This window comes from Orcinus orca, chromosome 12, assembly GCF_937001465.1.
Source record: "Orcinus orca chromosome 12, mOrcOrc1.1, whole genome shotgun sequence".
NCBI lineage: Eukaryota > Metazoa > Chordata > Mammalia > Artiodactyla > Delphinidae > Orcinus > Orcinus orca.
This window is the reverse complement of record NC_064570.1, coordinates 9275369-9294402: the sequence shown is the minus strand read 5'-3', so window position 1 is coordinate 9294402 and position 19034 is coordinate 9275369. Positions and strand designations below refer to the sequence as shown.

At 40.7% G+C, this 19034-nt stretch overlaps 1 protein-coding gene across 5 annotated transcripts in view; it reads left to right on the top strand.

Annotated features, from left to right (window-relative positions):
• Window positions 1-19034, top strand: part of SNX9 (sorting nexin 9) — a 91412-nt gene that overhangs the window by 48902 nt on the left and 23476 nt on the right. For all 5 annotated transcript variants that reach the window (XR_004476429.2, XM_004263680.4, XM_033404179.2 and 2 more), the window contains 5 exons: window positions 9471-9636; window positions 11448-11598; window positions 15022-15106; window positions 17151-17276; window positions 17390-17507. Coding sequence is in view for 4 of the 5 variants with exons in the window: in XM_004263680.4 (XP_004263728.1) it covers window positions 9471-9636; window positions 11448-11598; window positions 15022-15106; window positions 17151-17276; window positions 17390-17507 (646 nt within the window). In the remaining variant the exon portion in view is untranslated. The remainder of the gene's footprint in view (window positions 1-9470; window positions 9637-11447; window positions 11599-15021; window positions 15107-17150; window positions 17277-17389; window positions 17508-19034) is intronic.

The window sequence follows — 19034 nt, the reverse complement described above, 5'->3', positions numbered from 1 at the left end:
TAGGATGTTTTGTTGCTATTTGGCTTTATCTAACAGGAAACAAATGACAAAAGCAAAGGGTTTGTTTTGTTTTTTCCTTATAACTGCCCTGGTGAAGGGCCAGTCAGCATTGTTATACACCCAGCCCATCATCAGAGGAATGTCTATAAAAGCCCATTTCACGTGGACAGATCTATCAAATTGTCTTCTGCTACTTATAGCATTATCCTGTTTGGCACATAAAGCTACCTATTTTAAAACTTGGTGCTAAAAAAAATAAGTAAATTCTCGAAGCTAGTACAAATATTTTCCATTTTTTAAGGCAAATCTTATTCTTTTAGTTTTCTCTATTAAAAAAATAAATACCTGGAATTGTCGTCTGTGGGTTCAGAATGTGAATTAATAAAGGATCTGTTAAGTCATTTAAGCTTTTTGGGAAGTAATTTCCAGTCAGCAGTATTGATGTGACTGGCCACAAATTGATTTAATCTGTTGTTACGATCTAGCCTTATTTTTTAAAGAATGTACAAGTTTTATATTTCTATAAGGGGTTTTTTGAAATCAGTAGAGGTTCATCTGTAGAATTAGATGATGTGCTTTTAGCAAAAGATCTATAAATAACAAAATAGGAAGTTTTACAAATTCTGTCTGTATTTTGAGCTGAAATAATTAGGCTTTTCACATAAGACAGTTGTATACCTTCTGTAGGCCTTTTTGAGAACGAGAAACCTTTGTCAGAAACTGATTGAAATGTTCTCGGCTTATAGAGGAATCCCATTATTTGCTTTCTAGTCCCACTTCCTAACACAATTGGCACGTGGTTATTAAACATTTCGTGAATGAGAAATGTCAGATAAAGACAGTTATGCCTCAGTCATGCAGATAAGGTTCAAAAAACAAACAAAAACATCATAACCTCAGCTTTCACAAAACCAGTAACTTTCCATTCATTTTTGTTGTTTATCCCTGGCCAAAGTCTTACTCTGGAAGTTCCTTCCCTCCTTCTTTCCTTCCAGGCGTATATATTAGGGAATGGCAGTGTAATCGGCCGTAGCAGCATAACCGATAGGGTGTAGATGTATGTGACTGAGGATTTCCTTGTGTGGTAATGAGGTGGGCCCTCGAATGAGGCTTCCAGAGCCTTTCCCCTGAGATGATAATACGCAAGATAGTGAGCCCGTGATTAGCAACTCTTCTTACCTGGTAGACTTGTCAAACCGAATGGTCCGTGTTGACCTGTATTGAACTTCGGGCATCCTCTGTCAGGAACCAGGTGGGCAGCGGGAGCTCTACCTACTCATCAGTATCTTTTGAACCTTTATGTATTCTTTGTACTCTTGTTTGCTGGTTTGGTAGAACGCCAAACAGAAAGCAACCTTGACGAAATATAAGTTATCTTTCTCATTAATTCTCAGACCTAGATCACCCTTGGAGCCTGAACTAGTTCAAGTGGGCACAGAGAGAAATAAAGGCATCTGTTGCCCATCTCTCCATCTGCCCCCAGCCTCTCCCAGTGTTGTCTCATGATGTGTGCAGTGAAAGTTCTTCTTAGACCATGTCTTGAAGAACTGGGAAACCAGAAGAACTTATTTCGCCTGAAACCAGCAGAACATACTGGGAAACCAGTGAATCAAGTCGATCTAACTGTCGTTTCCAAACAGGCCCTTGCCCAGGTCTTACTGCATTTTCATTGATGCCTATTGTCAGAAGTAAGAGTTTGATTCTTACTCATCCTGGTGGCCCAAGGATGTCATATAAGAAGCAAAGTAACAACAAAGTAGCAAAATATAACAAAACCAGACCTATTATCTTTGTGGTCAGCAGTTGCAGACTAGTGTTCTGTTTTGTTTTGTTTTTCTTTAAAAGAAAGTTACTTGGAAACAGTTTAATTCTTTCAGTTTAAGCTTTTTAGAGTGGGACCAGAGCAATGCTCAGTCTAGGGATATTTTTGCCTCTGTTGAAGCAAAAGCTTTTTCAGCGCTGTACCTGCTGTCACCCTTATGAATCATGAGGTTTTCCGTTTTGGCTGGTGAGAACCATCCTACTAAGGGGTTGATACTTAACCTTTCATATGGCAGCTCCCTCACGTGCGTACGCTGATCAGTACTCACCTAAGGCCCGGGGTCCCGTCCCGCCCCCCACTCATCTCCGGAGGTCTCTGTGTAGCTTTCTGCTTCTCAGTACTCTGCCCCAGACTCCCAGCTCTGTCTTCTTAATTCACAGAGACCAGTGGTCTCTGCATGGGTTTCCCCGTCCCTGATCCATGGCCTGGAAAGTCTCTCTAGGCAGAGGTCAGGTCCTTTATTGCCTGATGTCTAATGATCTGAAGACAGTTTCACATATTTTGTCTTTTTTAGTTTTAAGTGGAAACGTAAACTGGATCCCAGTTACTCCATCTTGATTGTCTTCTTTGTGTATTACTAGTTGATTTCCAAAAACAAGTTTATTTACATCTACAAATGGTACAACTTTCTTCACAAGAAAGTTGTACATGAAAAGTGCATTCTCGTAACACTATATAAATGTTAATAGTAATGACTTCCCTACTAGAGAGTTGTGGAGCTGGGATTCGAAGCCTGGAAATTGGGCTCCAAGGTTGTCCTCCTAATAGCGATGCTGATTTGGCCATTGCCTAGCTCCACAGGGTGTATCAGTTATCTGTTCTCATGTTGACACTGCACACCAAGCCAGTCAGCTCAGGAGCACACAGAGTTCACGACCTCGCGGACTGTTCTGTGCTCTTAGCCGGTCTTGGTAGGTTCTCCATGGCTCTGTGGTTCCAGGAAGCTTTGCTCATCTCACATGTCTGGTGGCTTTGAAAGCCCTGGTTCAACATTCTGACATTTTTAAAAGCTTGGCTATGTTTTTCCTCTGGAGTTTTTTTTCATTGGCTGTATGACTTGCATGATATTTGTTCCATTCCTTCTGTGCTGCTTATAATTATTTTTAGTGCTTCAGTGACACTGTGTTATGACAGCAAGAGTCTTTAGAATATATACTAATGCACTGAAGACAAACCACTGCTATACAGGAGGGGCTTTGCTTTTTGCATGTAATCTTGGTGCATGGGTGGCATGCTGGAATTTTCCGGTGAACTTAGCCCTGCTATGCACTTGCTGCTGTTAGCTTTGGTATATACTCTTTTTTTCCCCTTCGTTTACCGAGCACCTTTTCTTATTTTAAGGTGGATATTTTGGCTCAGATTGGTTGTATTGAAAGTCTCAGCCAATCACCACCTTCTTCATCTTCTCCTTCTCCTTCTTCTTCCATAAATAAGGTAAAATTCAAACTTGAATGAAAGAGGAAATAAACATTTAAAACCCCTAGAAGTAATCCTTTTTTTCCCAAGTGAGGTGATTGTTTCAGCTAAAGTATCTTACTAAAGCTCTTCTTGGGGGCATGGCAACATAGAATGTGGGACATATAGGAGTTGGAAGGGCAATTGGGATTTATACTTTGGAGACTTTTGATGAGACTCGATTGATGGATTTATTCCATGGACAGCAAGGTCTAATGAAGGACTTTTAATCACGGAGTTTACAGAATCTGGTTGGCTTTGGTACCGTAAAAGGTGGGGAAAGAAGAGAATGATGACATTGCTCAGTAGAAAGGGGGGGTGGCTGGGAGAAGAGGATAGGAGAGCTCCCTCAGAGTTTGAAACCTTAGCGGAGGAACATAATGCATTATTGTGCGACCAAATGTCTGCAGGTGAGGGACAAAAGGGGTTCTTGGAATTGACGGCAAAGAAGTCAGAGGCCAAAGGATCATTAAACCAAATCATTGTGTAGCTCAGTTTGTTGCAGTGGGGGTTAGGCTTTGAAGAAGAGCAGGATCTCAGCATTTAGCACACAGAAAATGTGCCAAGACCCCCAAGAATTATGAGTTGCTTTGGAACTTTATGGCAAAACAGTTCTGTCTTCTTCCCCTTTCTCTTATGTATCTGAAGGAAACAGATCTTTGGCTAAAATAGAAAGTATCCTAAGTGCCTATAATCACTTATTTAATTAAAAGTTTCTCTATTAATGTGATCTGTCATTGAAGCCATTTGGAAATATAACTGATCTTTTCCTTTAAAGCATAAACTAATGGGGATTTACTCAAAGGTTACCAGTCGTCATTCTTCTCTGTATACTCTAGATGAGCCCCCGTGTAGTAAGGTAACCACTACTGAACGCATACCACGTGCCAGGTATTGTTAGGTGCTTTATATGCATTATGTCATTGAATTCCTACAGAAATCTTATGAGGAAGTTTATGATGTTATATCCATTCTATAAGAGTGGAAACTAAGAGAGATGGAGTACATTGCCCAAGTTCTTACAGCTAGTAAGTGGTAAAGCTGGGATTCAAACCCAGACAGACAGCCTCGAGAGCTTCAGCTCTTAACTGTTGCACCCGTGAGAAGTTTACGTCAGTCAAATGTCTACAGTTTCATAAGGGATTTAAAATGCAACCAGTGGACCAATGTTCTTATCCTTGCCCCCTTTTACCCCATATTATGCATTTGTAAGATGCACAGCTTTGCTACGATTATCTCAGGAATACCCTTCTCTCCCCACCCCTCCATGGCCGCTCAGACTCCGTTCTCTGTCTTTCTGCTCTACAGGCTCCTTTCAGCGGATACATTCAGATTGTCTCATGATGTAAAGACAATGTAAATGTATTTCTTTGTTTTGTCTTATGAGGTTAGGATAGCTTTTAACTTTAGAGTGCCAGACGTAGAGAATGGACTTGAGGACACGGTGTGGGGAGGGTAAGCTGGGATGAAGTGAGAGAGTAGCATTGACATATATACGCTACCAAATGTAAAATGGATGGCTAGTGGGAAGCAGCCGCGTAGCGCTTTGTGACCACCTAGAGGGTTGGGATAGGGAAAGTGGGAGGGAAACGCAAGAGGGAGGGGATATGGGGACATGTGTATGCATATGGCTGATTCACTTTGTTATACAGCACAAGCTTAACGAAACACTGTAAAGCAATTACACTCCAATAAAGATGTAAAAAAAAAAAGAGTGCTAAATGAGCAAATGTGTTGACTACATGGCTTCTGGCATTAGGGAGTATTTAATTTAGTTAGAGTGGGAGTTAGGGGGCGAGTCAGACATAGTCAGCCAGTTCCAGTGCAAGGCAGGTGAAAATCCATTCATAATAGAGATCCAGACAAACACGTGAGCGTTTGTGAGTGGTTTAATTTAGCAAGTAATTTACTAAACACTTACTACGTGTAGGCCCCATGTTCATAGGCAACAAGAAATCACTGGTGAGCCTGATGGGCACAGACCTTCTCTTGTCCCTTGCATGCATCCTCATGGAGTTCAGAAGACGATGTTTGTACGTGCAAGTTTTGTTTGTTGGATTTTCCAACATTTGCTAAAACTTAAAGCATAGGAAAGTTAAGTGAACTTCATAGCGAATAATCATATACGCGCCTTCTAGATTTTACCATTAACATGTTACTGTTCTTCATCACACATATGTCCGTCCCTCTGTCCATCTGTACCTGTCAGCATCTTGCAGCTTTTCTACAAGGTACTGATAAGCTTTCATAACTGGGAAGGCACTGTTATTTTAAGAGCGTATGGCAGTGCTGAAAATCACTTATTCTGTGGTCGTCCACAGTGGTTATTTTCCTAGAAGAGACTCAAGTCAGTATACGTGAGGAAAATCTGATTTCCCTCTTTGTGAAATAATAGTAATGTTATGAAGGTTAGATGCATATCTAAAGAATCATAGATATAATAATCTATTATTATTAGAATAATACCTACTTCATACAAATGACCAAGAGGATCACAGTTAGCCACTTTAAGAAAAATAAAAAATTTGAGTCTTCGCCACTTTATGTAAGGCACTTTGAGAATCTTTTAGGGGAGATGTTTGCCCGTGACTTGCTACTGGGAATGACTAACCGATACGCCAATAACTCTAACGGAAGGCTAACTTTGGGAGAGAGTGGAAGGATGTGACTGAATGTCAGCCAGCAGGCGGAGGCCAGCGCCCTCCGTGGGGTGGGACTGGGCCAGAATCTAGGAAGGTGAGGTAGAAGCCTTTGCATGCAGATGGAGAGCAGAGCCTGAGCAAAGGCAAGGACACAGGAAAGTCTGGGAAACTGCGGGCTGAAGCACAGAGTGAGGGTTAGTGGCAAGTAGTGAGGACAGGCAATGTCATGGAAGGAAAAGTTAGGATCTTAATTGATGGCCTAAGGAGTTTGGAATCTGTTCTGTGGTCAGTGAGGTCTAATGAATGGTTTTTAATTAAAGTGGTTGATAGAATCGGGAGGGGTTTGGTGCCCTGAAAGGAGGGGAAAGGAAAGGATGAAGACATTGAAGGAAAGCTGGAAGAAAGTAGAGAAGAGGCGTGGACTATTGTGTGACCAGATGCCTGCAGTTAAGGGACAGACAGGTTATTGGGAGTTGAAAGCAAAGGGGCCAGAGGGCGAAGTGCAGGAAGGGTGGGTTCAGAGAGAAGCAGACCATGAAGGCTTTGTGAGCTGGTTGTTAGTTATTGATATTAGAGGAGGGACCCTGGAGGTCACCTGAGAGAGAGAGAGTGAGTAAAAAGTCAATGATAGAAGCTGGAGAGATTGCCAGTTGGTCAGGGTTTGAAAGATTTATCAGTAGGAGTCAAGTGGAAACAAGGTAGAAGGAATGTTCCAGGAAAAAAAACAGAGAAGCAAAGTTATTAGATTTGCCAACAAGGATTTCATAACCCAGGTAGAGAGCTAAGATCGTACACGTAACCAAATAAGATAGCAATTATTATAAACAATGTATAAACAAAGTAGTTTTTAAAAGAACTATCACGTTATGTGTTTCTGTCCTAATAAGTTTTAATTTTTTAAGGTTACTTGGTGATGAATTTCATATCCCATTTCTTCCTCAATATTGATGAAAACCTTCTTTGACAGTTTGCTAACACGATCTTACCGTCATGGCAGTGCTGAACTTTTACTCATCCTGTTGTTCTAGTTATGGCCCTTCTGTTCCTTTTCCTCAGTAGTTTATAGAAATGCTAGACAATGAATGCCTGTACTTACTGTCATCTTACTATCCAAAATTTCTGTACCTTTTGAAGTTTTTAATTCTAAAAACAAAACCTCATAGTTTAGTTTGGAAAGCACAGAGTATATATTGCTGAATAAAACACCCCTACTTAAAGAAAACTATGGAAGGAAGGGCTTCTCTTAAATGAAGCGTGATTGTCAGGCCCTCAGCACGGCAGCCTTCATTTCCAGTCTGCACTGGAGTGGCTTGAGAGTAACTCCTCATCAGCCGTATGTTCGAGAAATCCACAGTCATAAGGATGAATGTCTTTCTGCTATTAATATTTGACTTCAGGCAGAATCACTAGTAGCTTCATTAATTTTTCTTGAAGGTATAGAGATGTTAGAATGAAATCATAGTTCCTTTTGTAAAACATATACTGTTTTTGATGCTTCTGGTAGGTGGCAGGCAGTTATCCACCCTGTATGTCAATTGGTGAAGAGTGAAAAAAAGACCAACAGTGATAGCATTCTAAAACATTAGAGAGGTGTATGAGGCCGTTTGGGTAATTTTCTTACAAATCTCAATCTCTCTCTCTCTCTCTCTCTCTCTCTCTCTCTCTCTAACTAACCCCCAAATTTTTATGTGAGAAGGAAGACCTGAGTAAAGAGAAAAATTTGCTATTCCATGTTCTTGAATAAATACATTCAGTATTGAAATTATTTTAAAGGCACTATTTGTTTTCCCTGAGTTTATCTGTAAATTTAAGGTGATTCAAATGAAAATCAGCACATTTTTTAAACTTGACATGCTAATGCTAAAACTAAAGATTGTTTTAGTTTTAAAACATGAAGCTGATGCTAAAGTTCACGTGTAAAAATAAACCAATAGAAGATGTTATGGTAAAGTACTAACGGTATTCTGTCTAGTGGACTCCAAAGCAGCTTGGTACTAGTATGAATAGATTACTAGGATGGAATAGAGTCCAAAAATAGGCCCAAGTCCAGTATACGATAAAGGTGAATTTCAGATCAGTGGAGGAAAATGGATTTTTCATTAAGTGATGTCAGGACAACAGAATGACTACAGGAAAAAATTAAGCTGGATTCCTATATTATTTCATATACTGAAGTAAATTCCATATAGGTTGAAGATTTAAAATTTTAAAATTAAGGAAACAAAAAAAACTGGTTGCCTCAGGGCTGGGTGAGCCAGGGGTGAGAGGTGGGTTACAGGTACTGCAGTACTCCTTGATATTGGGTGCCATGTATTGCCCATTCCAAAATTTTTTTATAATATTAATAATTAAACTATAAAATTATGCTAAGGAATAATGGGAGAAAATATTTAAAAAATAGTTTTGGAGTATGGTAGCCCCATTTTATGCAAGACACCACCCCTTGGCGTGTAGAAGGAGTGTAGGAATGTGACTGTACAATCTCCTTGGAAAGCAGTTTGACAGAATCTATCCATTCTAAGTGCACACTTGTATTAGCCCAGCAATTTTTCTTCTGGGAATTTCACATACATCTATTGGACATGTGAGGAAAGATTGTGCATTGCAGCATTATTTACAGTAGCAAAATACGGCAAACAAGATAAATGAGCATCAGCATATGCTGTTTAGATGATGGGAAATAAATACAGTGGAATTCTGGGGAGTCATGTAAAAGAATGATGTCATCCATGTGCTGCTGTACCTAGGAGAATGTTTTAGGCTATTAAATAGAAAAACAAAAGAAAAGTGCAGAGCAGAAAGTATAATTTGGGCTCACATAATACGTTTAAAAGCAAAAAGGCTCTCTCTGCATGGCATGTTTAAGTATATACAAGGAATTTGTTAGGAGTCATTATCTCTGAGAGAATGACTGGCCTTTTAAGGTGGTAGGAATATTTTTTACATTTCATATCTTTTTATACTATTTGAATTTTTTTCTTACTGGGAACATATTACCTTTTCAAATAAAAATTAAAACAGTTAAAAATACAACTGATTACTATCAAGCAGATAAAGTGAATAAAACATATTCTTACCAGCAAGTATAATCTCAAAAACATAATGTTAAGTGAAAGAAAAAGACAGCTTGCAAAGAGTTACATACAGTACAGTGTTGTTCAGGTCAGTTTGAAAAATATAAAGCATTTGTTATTTATGAATACGGTACATATTCCATTACATACGCAGTGGAAGTATAAGAACATGCACAGGAATGAGAACAGGTTCAGAAAAGTAGTTACTTGGGGGAAGGAAAAAGAAAGGGAGTTTCTTTGTTATTGTTGTAAAGTTCCTAAGCAAATATGGCAAACTGTTAACAATAAAATTCGGTTGATCCTGTCTTTTGTGCTTTCCTACGTGTTTCTAAAATTTTATTATTTAAATTGTAAATTGTTTTAAATTTCTATCAGTTTTTTCAGCACCCCAATTCAATTGTTATGTGATTCTTACTGAATTGAGTAATGCTTTCTAGAAGTCACGAATACTCTCTCCTTTTTTACCCTTAACATCAGGTCAGCAGTGGCAATGACCCCTGGTCAGCCTGGAATGCTTCCAAATCTGGAAACTGGGAAAGCTCGGATGGCTGGGGAGCCAAGCCCGAGGGGACTGCAGCCCAAAGAAACACCTCCAACAATTGGGACACTGCCTTTGGTCATCCCCAGGCCTACCAGGGACCAGGTGAGGAAGAGGGCTCTGCTGGTGATGGAGCCCACCCACCCTTAAAGGGCATCGGAGTTAAAATAGATTTAATCAAAGGAACTGTTCTCAGGTGCTCTTATTCACTAATAGCAAACTTATTTTTCTGGGTCAAAATGTAGGTAGTTTTTAGTTATGGTCTTTAGTCCACTCTCAGTTACCTGTCAAGGAGTCCCAAATGCAGACGCTTGCAGGGGCCAGGTTCATAAAGCGGAACGGCAGCGCAGCCCCATGGGGCGGGGCTGCGGAAGACGGAGGTGGGCAGCTCTGCTCCAGCCGGCGGGTCGATGCCGTTGCAGGAGAACTGAGCTAGTGTTCCTGGACCACCACAGTTCCAGAGAGAGTAGAAATCTCGATTTTCATCTCATCTTCCCACTTTAACATCTTAGCTACTAACACACATTTGGGCCCAAAAAATGTGCACACGGGTTGAATATGGTTCATCGCCACATTCAGTGGTTTATGGCCACATGGTTTGTGACCTCCAACGTAGCTGTTCTGTCTTTTCCTTAACTACCTGTTTGACTCCCAGGTTCTTAATGGAAATACTGAGGCAAAAGAGGAATTTCTAAAAGGAGAAACAATTCAGGAATTAAGAAAGGCGATTTATGTCTGTTCTGAATTAAGAGATCCACCCGTTATTTTTTAATGATCCCTGTATGAGCAGATTTTGCCAAGAACTGAATGTGCTAAGCAGCAGGAGACTTGCATGCAGGAGCCATAAAGGGCACAGGTGCTGGTTCCCAGCTCCCACTCCTGGACAGGAGCTGGGCTGCTGCAGGACCAGGAGTCGTGGGCTGGGTAGAAACGTTGAGACTAGACTGCTGACTTCTGCTTCTGTAGTAACTTGGCGTGGCTCCAGGACTCTTGGCCCAGATCCTTCTAATACTTTCTATTCTCTTCTTTTTTTCATTTTGGCATTTGTCTCTGGGCTTCTCGTGGTGGCACTCTTAGGGCAGAGATCCCAGGGCAATTTCCTGCCTAATGCTAAAGGGACTCCTCAGGCCATCAGAGGTGGGAGACAGAGGCACAGAACAGTGGAAGAAGAAAGGAGGGAGGGAGGAAAGCTGGCAGCTCCTCATCTGACGCAGAGCTTGTTGTTAGAATATTAGGCTGCTCATGCTGGTCAGTTACTACTTATCTCTCGTTTCTTTCTCTTTCTCCTCCACCCCCTTGTCCTTCTCTCACCTTTATTATTAGTAGTGTCAAACAATTACTTTTTTTTTTTGCGGTACGCAGGCCTCTCACTGTTGTGGCCTCTCCCGCTGCGGAGCACAGGCTCCGGACGCGCAGGCCCAGCGGCCATGGCTCACGGGCCCAGCCGCTCCGCGGCATGTGGGATCTTCCCGGACTGGGGCACGAACCCGCGTCCCCTGCATCGGCGGGCGGACCCTCAACCACTGCGCCACCAGGGAAGCCCAACAATTCCTTTTTAAAACTCTTATCACCCTTTCGTCCTCCCCAGTCTCTTGGCTTGAAGGGTATTTGATCTGCTTGGTTGCAAGTTCATAAAGCTAGATTTACCAACGTAGAGGCCTCTAGAAGGCCTTCCCTATATACCACAGAGTGTTCCTATAGTTGGCATTTACCTGAAGTTACTTGGACTAACAGCCCTCTTGAAGTTGTTTCTAACTTGTCTTTTGTGCTAAAAGGCCGAATCGTCAAGCCCCCAAACTGACTATAGAGCCTATATTCTTCACATCTTTATTTGAATCCTGACCTCCCCAGAAGATTAAGTCATCCCATCTTTCTTTTGTCTTTCTTTACTGACGATCTTCTGTGCCCACCTCCAGCAACTGGTGACGATGATGACTGGGATGAAGACTGGGATGAGCCCAAGTCGTCTTCTCCCTACTTCAAGGATTCAGAGGCAGCGGAAGCAGGCGGTGCCCAGCGAGGAAACAGCCGTGCCGGCAGCTCCTCCATGAAGCTGCCGCTTAACAAGTAGGTGTAAGGGAGTTGGGGCAACGTGAACACTCTGTAGAAACAGATACAAGATACAAAGAGGCTTTTTCTCTTTTCAGTGATCTACAAAGCTTGGGGTGCGATTTGATCACGTTTATTTTTTATTTGGCTCCTAGCTTGGAAGCTTCTTTTAAAAAATTTTTTTTTCATTTTAAAGTGAAATATATGTTCCATTTAATCATCTGCTAAATACTGTTTTTTACCTTTATTAACTCATGACATATTAAGGTTTTTATTGCTGATGTCACAGGAAAGCTAAAAATAATCCTGATAGCTTCCTTTTAAACGTTTTACTGTTTATTGATCTTTTACCATGTGCCAGGCTTTGTGCAAAGCAGTTTGTGTGTATTCTCTCATGCGACCCTCATATCCCTTTTGTGGTACATATAATCTCTGTTTTCTCTGGGAAAATGAAGCCCAGAGAGGTTAAGTAACTGCCCAAGTTCACACAGGTGGTAAGTGATCTAGTCGGGATTCCAGTCCAGTCCCTCAGCTTCCTGAGCACACTCTCAACTACTATGTTTAATGTGTTTAGGACTTTGTTTTCACTTAGATTATTCTTATATTTTTTAAAAAAATGTTTCGAACGGTCCTTGTAGAAACAGTGCTTAGCAGGAAAGCATGTGGGAAAGGGTGAATATGGACACAGCCCTATGGAATTCCCTAGTAGAGAGTTCTGGATGCGTCTGTAGTTTACACCAGTGTAGCTTGAAGGAGATGTAGTTTGTGACTTCCATGATTTATCTTCAAGTACTCTTCTTACAGCAGTTATATTTAAAATAGTTTTTCTAAAATTACTCATACTTTTTCTCAGTGTTCCAAGTTCATGATTCCAAGCAGATATCAAGGAATGTTAATCTATGTCTGGAAAAAAAATTGTAAACATGTTTGATATCTATCTAGACACCAAGTTTCTAGGTCTCGATGTACATGTGTATAGTTTAATGAGCCCTGCAAGTTCTCCTTTAGTATTTAGTATTTAAATACCGTCTGGTAATTAAATGAGTTATCTTTTAGCTCACACGTCTCCTGCATTTCTGTCCAGTTTCTTCCATTGTGTATTTTCATACTCAGTTGCATGCATAGTACAGTCATTATTGACTGTATCCTGTTTCTTAAAGTGAGATTTGAAGTTCTCAGTATGATCTGTAGTGACGTACCTTACCCTCAGTTGTTCTTTAAACCTAAATACAAAGTATATTTAAAACCCATTTTAATATAATGTATCCCTCAGCCCCATTTTGAAAATGAGGAAGCAGGACCTGTGAGACAGATACGGCTAGCTGAATTTTTGAGTTTTCGTAGCCAGTTCGTGAGGTTCTGGCTTGCGCCAGGCCTGTGACTCCACTTTCCTGTGGTTTCCACTGCTCCATGCTTGCTCTCTGGCTTGCTATATGATCGTGGGGAAGTTGGATGACCTGTTTCAAACTCAACTTTCTTCATCTCTAAAGTGAAGGATTGGCTTTAATTAAGAATTCTTTCTGCTCTAAAATTTCAGTCTAGGTTGAAACCAAATTGAAGGAGTCCTAATATGCACCTGCACCTTGGAGGCATCCCTCGCTTTCTGTGGTGCTGGGAGCCGTTTATACCCTACATATTTTTATTTAACTAGACTAATGTATAAATGACTTACTTATAACAGTTGTAAAAATTTTTTTAGTATTAACACTTTTCAGCGGTTAATCCATTTTATATGACAGCTATATTCCAGTCATGGAGCCTAAACCTTATGCTAGAAACAGAGATCAGACATTTAAGTATACTTGAGCATTACAAGAATACATCTTGATAATACTGAAAGCATTAATCAGTTGCACTGCTGTTCAGTAAGTATTAAATGCGTGCGTAGTCAGCTCTAGAGTTTTGCTGTGGTCACTAGGATACCAAAAGAAACATGACATGTGCTCTCTGCACTCGGAAGCTTACAGTCTAGTCAAGGAATTGTTGCTATGTGCAATGCCCCAATTTCTCCATCAGCGTTTTCTAGCAAAAGTGTAGGTTCTTTAACAAAAGTGTTCTAGGTTAGCCCATTAATTCATTAAGCATTTAGTATATTCCCATAATTCCTCTAGGTCCTGGAAATACAAATGCTTTCTCTAAGGTGCTTCTCGTCTGCTATGATGTGCAAATGGATCATGGCAGTTGCAGCACCATAAGCTGAAGAGCAGAAGTGTGCTCAGAACACTGCCGCAGCACAGAGAAGGCTGCACCTGAGGCTGTAGGGAGCACTTCCACAGAGCCGGTGGCGGCATTAGAAATCATTTTAATTTCTGAGTACGTACTAGGGCCTTTAGATTTATATAGATAACTCTTTACTTAAATCTTTTCATTTAATTCCCTTACCACCTTAAAGGTAGGTCGTATTGGTCCCATTCTTCACATAAGAAGACGCACTCTAAAAGTCACATAGCTATGAAGTGTTGGACTTGAAATTCAAACCCAAGGCCATCAAGCTCCTAGACACCCCTTTTACTCTGTTGTAGGAGCTGTGTTTTAAAGCAGGTCCAGGGAAAAGAGAATGGAGGGAGGTCAGTCCAGAATGAAGGAAAAGATATGAGCCCCTGAGAGCATCACATTGGCCTTTAACTTGGTATAGGAATGAAATCAGAAGTAAGATAGCTGGTTTTTGTAGAAATAAGATTTCTTTTCCTATTTTAGGTATTTTGCTTTCTGAGGATTTTTTCCCCGTTTATTTAAAAAAAAAAATTCTAAAACCCAGATTAATCTTGTCTTCTTTAGAAGTAGCCCTTTGGATGGCCATGCATTTATTTCAGCTTTTCTTCAGTTTTAGAACTTCGCTTCGGATGTAGATTTGATTTCTGGAAATAGCCAAGTTCATTATGTTTAGAGTCTCTTTACTAAGGAGACTTTTTTTGTGTGTGTCTCATAAACTGGTTCTGAAGGCAGTTCCCAAAGAAAATGGCACAAGTACTTATGAACAATGGCGGTTTCTTTGGGATAATCGTGGCCACCGGAGGGAGAATGTTGAAAGGCAGCTTTAATTTGAATATAAAAATGCCAGCGTGTGGCCTTCACCCCATGTGGTCATCTCAAATTGATGCGCTCAGTACTTTCTACCTCTGTACCTGGGGGACATTTTCTAGTCTGCCCTTCACTCTTCATGTGGTGATAGAGTGTCTCAGATCAAGCAAATAGAGTGCCCAAAAATATCACACCTTCTGGAGTCAAACTGTCCTCTTACCAGATAAAGCTTAATTAAATGACTAATTGGCCATTGAACAATCTGATTACATTAGGTTTCATTTACCATAGTTTCCTAGTTCTAGTACATGTGAAAGACAGAACAAGTTCAAACTGTCGTATTAAGTAAATGTGGATGAGAGCTGTAGAATTCTTATAAGGAAAAGCATAAGACTCACAAGCATTTATCCTCATGATTAGATTTCCTGGATTTGCAAAACCTGGAATGGAACAGTATTTGTTGGCCAAGCAACTAGCAAAACCCAAAGAGAAAATTCCTATCATTGTAAGTTTGTTCTTTTTTTTTTTTTTTGGCTTTGTTTCTGATTAAGCTCTTTTATAATACCTTAAAGCTAAGAGGGTTATTAGTCATTTGGAAAGTTTTTTGTTTTTGGAAAGTATTTTTAAACACGTTTAATGCTCGAAGTAAGTAACTGACAGTGTGTATTAGTATTTTAAGAGTACTAAAAATAATTGGCATGAATTAATGCCCATTATTATATTGTTTAGATATTCTTTACTTTTACCTTTCAGACTGTTAGTAATTGAACAAACAACACCCATAGTACATACGTATTTTTAATAATTTTTCTAAAGTATCTTGAAGTATCTTTTACATGCTGTTTTTCTACTAGCCATACATATTTAGCTAAAAAACCCAATTCAAATATTTAGGTTTCTACCTTGGCGAAGTACATGCATGTTATCAGAATAAGTTGCCTTTTCCACTATGTTGGTAATAGTTTTCTTTCAATAAACCAGCTGTCGAGTCATGATAAGGAGCTAGTACGTAAAAGCTGGGAGTCAATGGCACCATTAAGTATATCTGTCTTTGAATAGCTTATTACATAACATGACACAGGCTCTGTGGTTTCACCTAAATGTTGATTGCTGATAGATTTTCTATCTAAATGTTATCTAGCTGTATATTTCCAGATGAAATTCTGGCAAAGAGAACTATAGCTATCTTCTGACCCTGTTGATTTAATCCTGTAACTGTAAGTTGGGGGCAGGGCAGGAGGGTAAGCGGCCTTGAATATAATCACCACGGACTCAAACAAGGAGGAAAGATCTGGTCTTATTCTATAATCTTTGGGTCCTGGGAAACTCGATAAAATTGCAAGAATGATATTGAATTTTTTATATTACTTGTTCCTACTTCTTTGAAAAGCTTGAAATCCTAGAAAACTCCAGAGAGAAGGGTTGTGACCCAGAGCCCTTTTATCCTTCTTCCCTCAAAGCAAACTTGGGATAATTATCTTCTGAGTAGTTAGGTTAGAGATTATTTCAGTTTTTTCCTTTAACTCCACAGAATTAAGAGCCCATGGCCCTGCCCCTCAGATTCTCACAGGGGACTTTGTCATAAGCAGGAGAGTCCTGGAACAGAGCTAAAAGACCCCCGTGTTTGAGTTGTCCTGCACGTTTTAGGTGAAACTGGACCCATAGGCAGGCTTGCCTGTGTGGGCTTCCTGTGTGGAAAAGGAAGCTGAGGAGAGCCATTGAGCCTTCAGAAAACCAAGAGAAAGTAGAGACCTGGTCCTTTGCTTTTAAGGTGCAGTCCCCTACCCACTAATAAAATGTGACCCCGTGGGTATTGGGCCCTGGTTGATCAGAGTCGCCTCTCTTGGTCCCAGTCACTAAGGGAGGTTCCCAAGAGGCCCCTGTTAAAGATTCCTGCTCTGCAGCTTTAAGAGAGTTTTCTGGATCTGGGCTCCCTCTTGGAGAATCATAATAACTTGTTGTCAGAGATCTTTAGTCACTTACTAAAATTCTCTGGGCCCCAGTTACCGTCCTGACCTAGTAGCCTCTGAACTTTCATACCTCACCTCACTTTTTTCTCCTTTCACCTTTAAAAAGAATTAGAACTCTATAAAGAATTAGGGTATACAGAAAATGAGAGTAAGTGTAGAGGAAGTTTGACGGCACTTTGGCATGGCTGAGACAGCCAAGTGTGTCATTTTATATCTCACAGAACTCTTAGTCTGCAATAGATTCGAAATTTTAAAAAACTAGCCCGTCATTACATATAACTAAGACAGCTGGACTAGAGAGAGATTGTGTTCCATCGCTCTAGAGGAAAGGCAGATCGGCATCTCTCTGTGGCCTGCGATGCCCACATGGGAGCAGAAGGGCTTCTCCCATTAAGTGTTTTCTTTAAATATAACCTTAGTAGGAACAGAGAGCATTTATGTAAATAACTTCTCAAAGAAGAGCAAAAATGACCCTCCTAGGGACTTCTAGTCCTAAAAAGAATCATTTGATGATTTATATCAATTATACTTACTATTTTTCCATGTAACAAAATTAACTCTCCCCGCAATGCTGTGTAGGTTGGAGATTATGGCCCGATGTGGGTTTATCCTACCTCTACATTTGACTGTGTGGTAGCAGATCCCAGGAAAGGCTCCAAAATGTACGGTCTGAAGAGCTACATTGAGTATCAGTTAACACCTACTGTAAGTATCCAAGTTATCAAAGCAGAGTCATGCTTGCATCGCTAGGAACAATTTGCTTTTTTCATTGCCTGTAGTTGGCATTGGTAACGTTTTTCTCTTTCCTTATTTTGTAGAACACTAATCGATCTGTAAACCACAGGTATAAGCACTTTGACTGGTTATATGAGCGTCTGCTGGTAAAGTTTGGGTCAGCCATTCCAATCCCTTCTCTTCCAGATAAGCAAGTCACAGGTGAGTGTGTGCGACACTGCACTCAGGACAGGTAAAAAGACTCCAGTTAGCGTACCCTAACGTAAATCAGAAACGGCATTTTCCATCCTCTAGTGGAACAGGATGTAGGGGTTTGGAAACAGCAGCTAAAGATAGCCATGTACATATATATATATATATGTATTGTACATGTATTTGGAAGTTACCTGAACACCTAACAAGAATATGTCATAAAATTTTCTGTTAGAGTTCCTGTATACATATGTAGCTTTTTTTTTTTTTTTTTTTTTGCGGTACGTGGGCCTCTCACTGTTGTGGCCTCTCCCGTTGTGGAGCACAGGCTCCGGATGAGCAGGCTCAGCGGCCACAGCTCACGGGCCCAGCTGCTCCACGGCATGTGGGATCTTCCCGGACCAGGGCAGGAACCCGCATCCCCTGCATCGGCAGGCGGACTCTCAACCACTGCGCCACCAGGGAAGCCCTGGGAACTTTGTTTTTAAAGAACTTGTTTGGATTTTGATTTTGCGGAGAAAACTTTTCAAAACTTTCAAAGTGTCGTAGCAGAACGGAGAGTGGGGACTACGTTGCCAGGTTGGCAGACACATCCTCGCCCTCAGGTGGGGTGACTCCCAGGCAGTCCCTCTTGGAGCTGGGAGCTGAGTGGCGGCCCTGTCGGGGTGGCCTGGTTGGCGTAGATGGCTGCCTCCTGCCACTCGTGTGTCACCCCCACCCCTGCTTCTGTGCAGATGCTCACTGTCCCTCCTTTCTGTCATCCTTATTGTTAAGTCACAGCTTTCTTTTTAAAAATTTAGATTTCTTTCCACGAAAACTTAAGTTCTGCCTTTCTCCACATTTTCAAATTTCAGACTGTCTCCTGAATTTTAAGCTCTCCTTTATCAACTTGATTAGCATAATATGTTCCCCATGGTGTTTAAATAAATGGATTGATGAGCTGTCTTAGAGTCGTGGAGGTTTCTCCTGTTTTTTAGGTTTTAATACATTGTTTATTCGGAATCAAATAACCCAGGACTATCTGAAAGCATCATAGAGTCACAGTTCTCCCACAGTAAGGTTTGTATTTTTTTTAAAAAAAGGTCAGGCCTGAAGCCAGGAGGATGTCATAGAAAAGCAAGGAAGCAACAGCTCCTCAGTCTGAAGAAAGTTGAGCTTTGATTCACTGACTGGGACGTGTGCCGAGGAAACTGAAAAGCCCAGGAGCCACTTTATTCCCCCTTCTCTTGTTTGCCTCCTGCCTGAGATGCCCACAGGATCATTATTGTATAGGTTCCTGTCTCATTTAAATCCTGGAGAAAAGAAAAAGGAATGCCAAATAGATGATGTCATGACATTTCTGTGGACTTGATAATCCATCCATGAAAAGCTTACAGCTAAGATTTTTTATTTGTTTATAGATTTTGTTCTTTGTGGAATAATAATGAATGAATCTGTTTTATTTCTGGCTGCCAAACTGATATATTCCCATACTTAGTGAAAAGCTAAGGAAGGGTCCTAGAAAATGGGGAGATGGAAATCCCTCTTCTCCCTTTT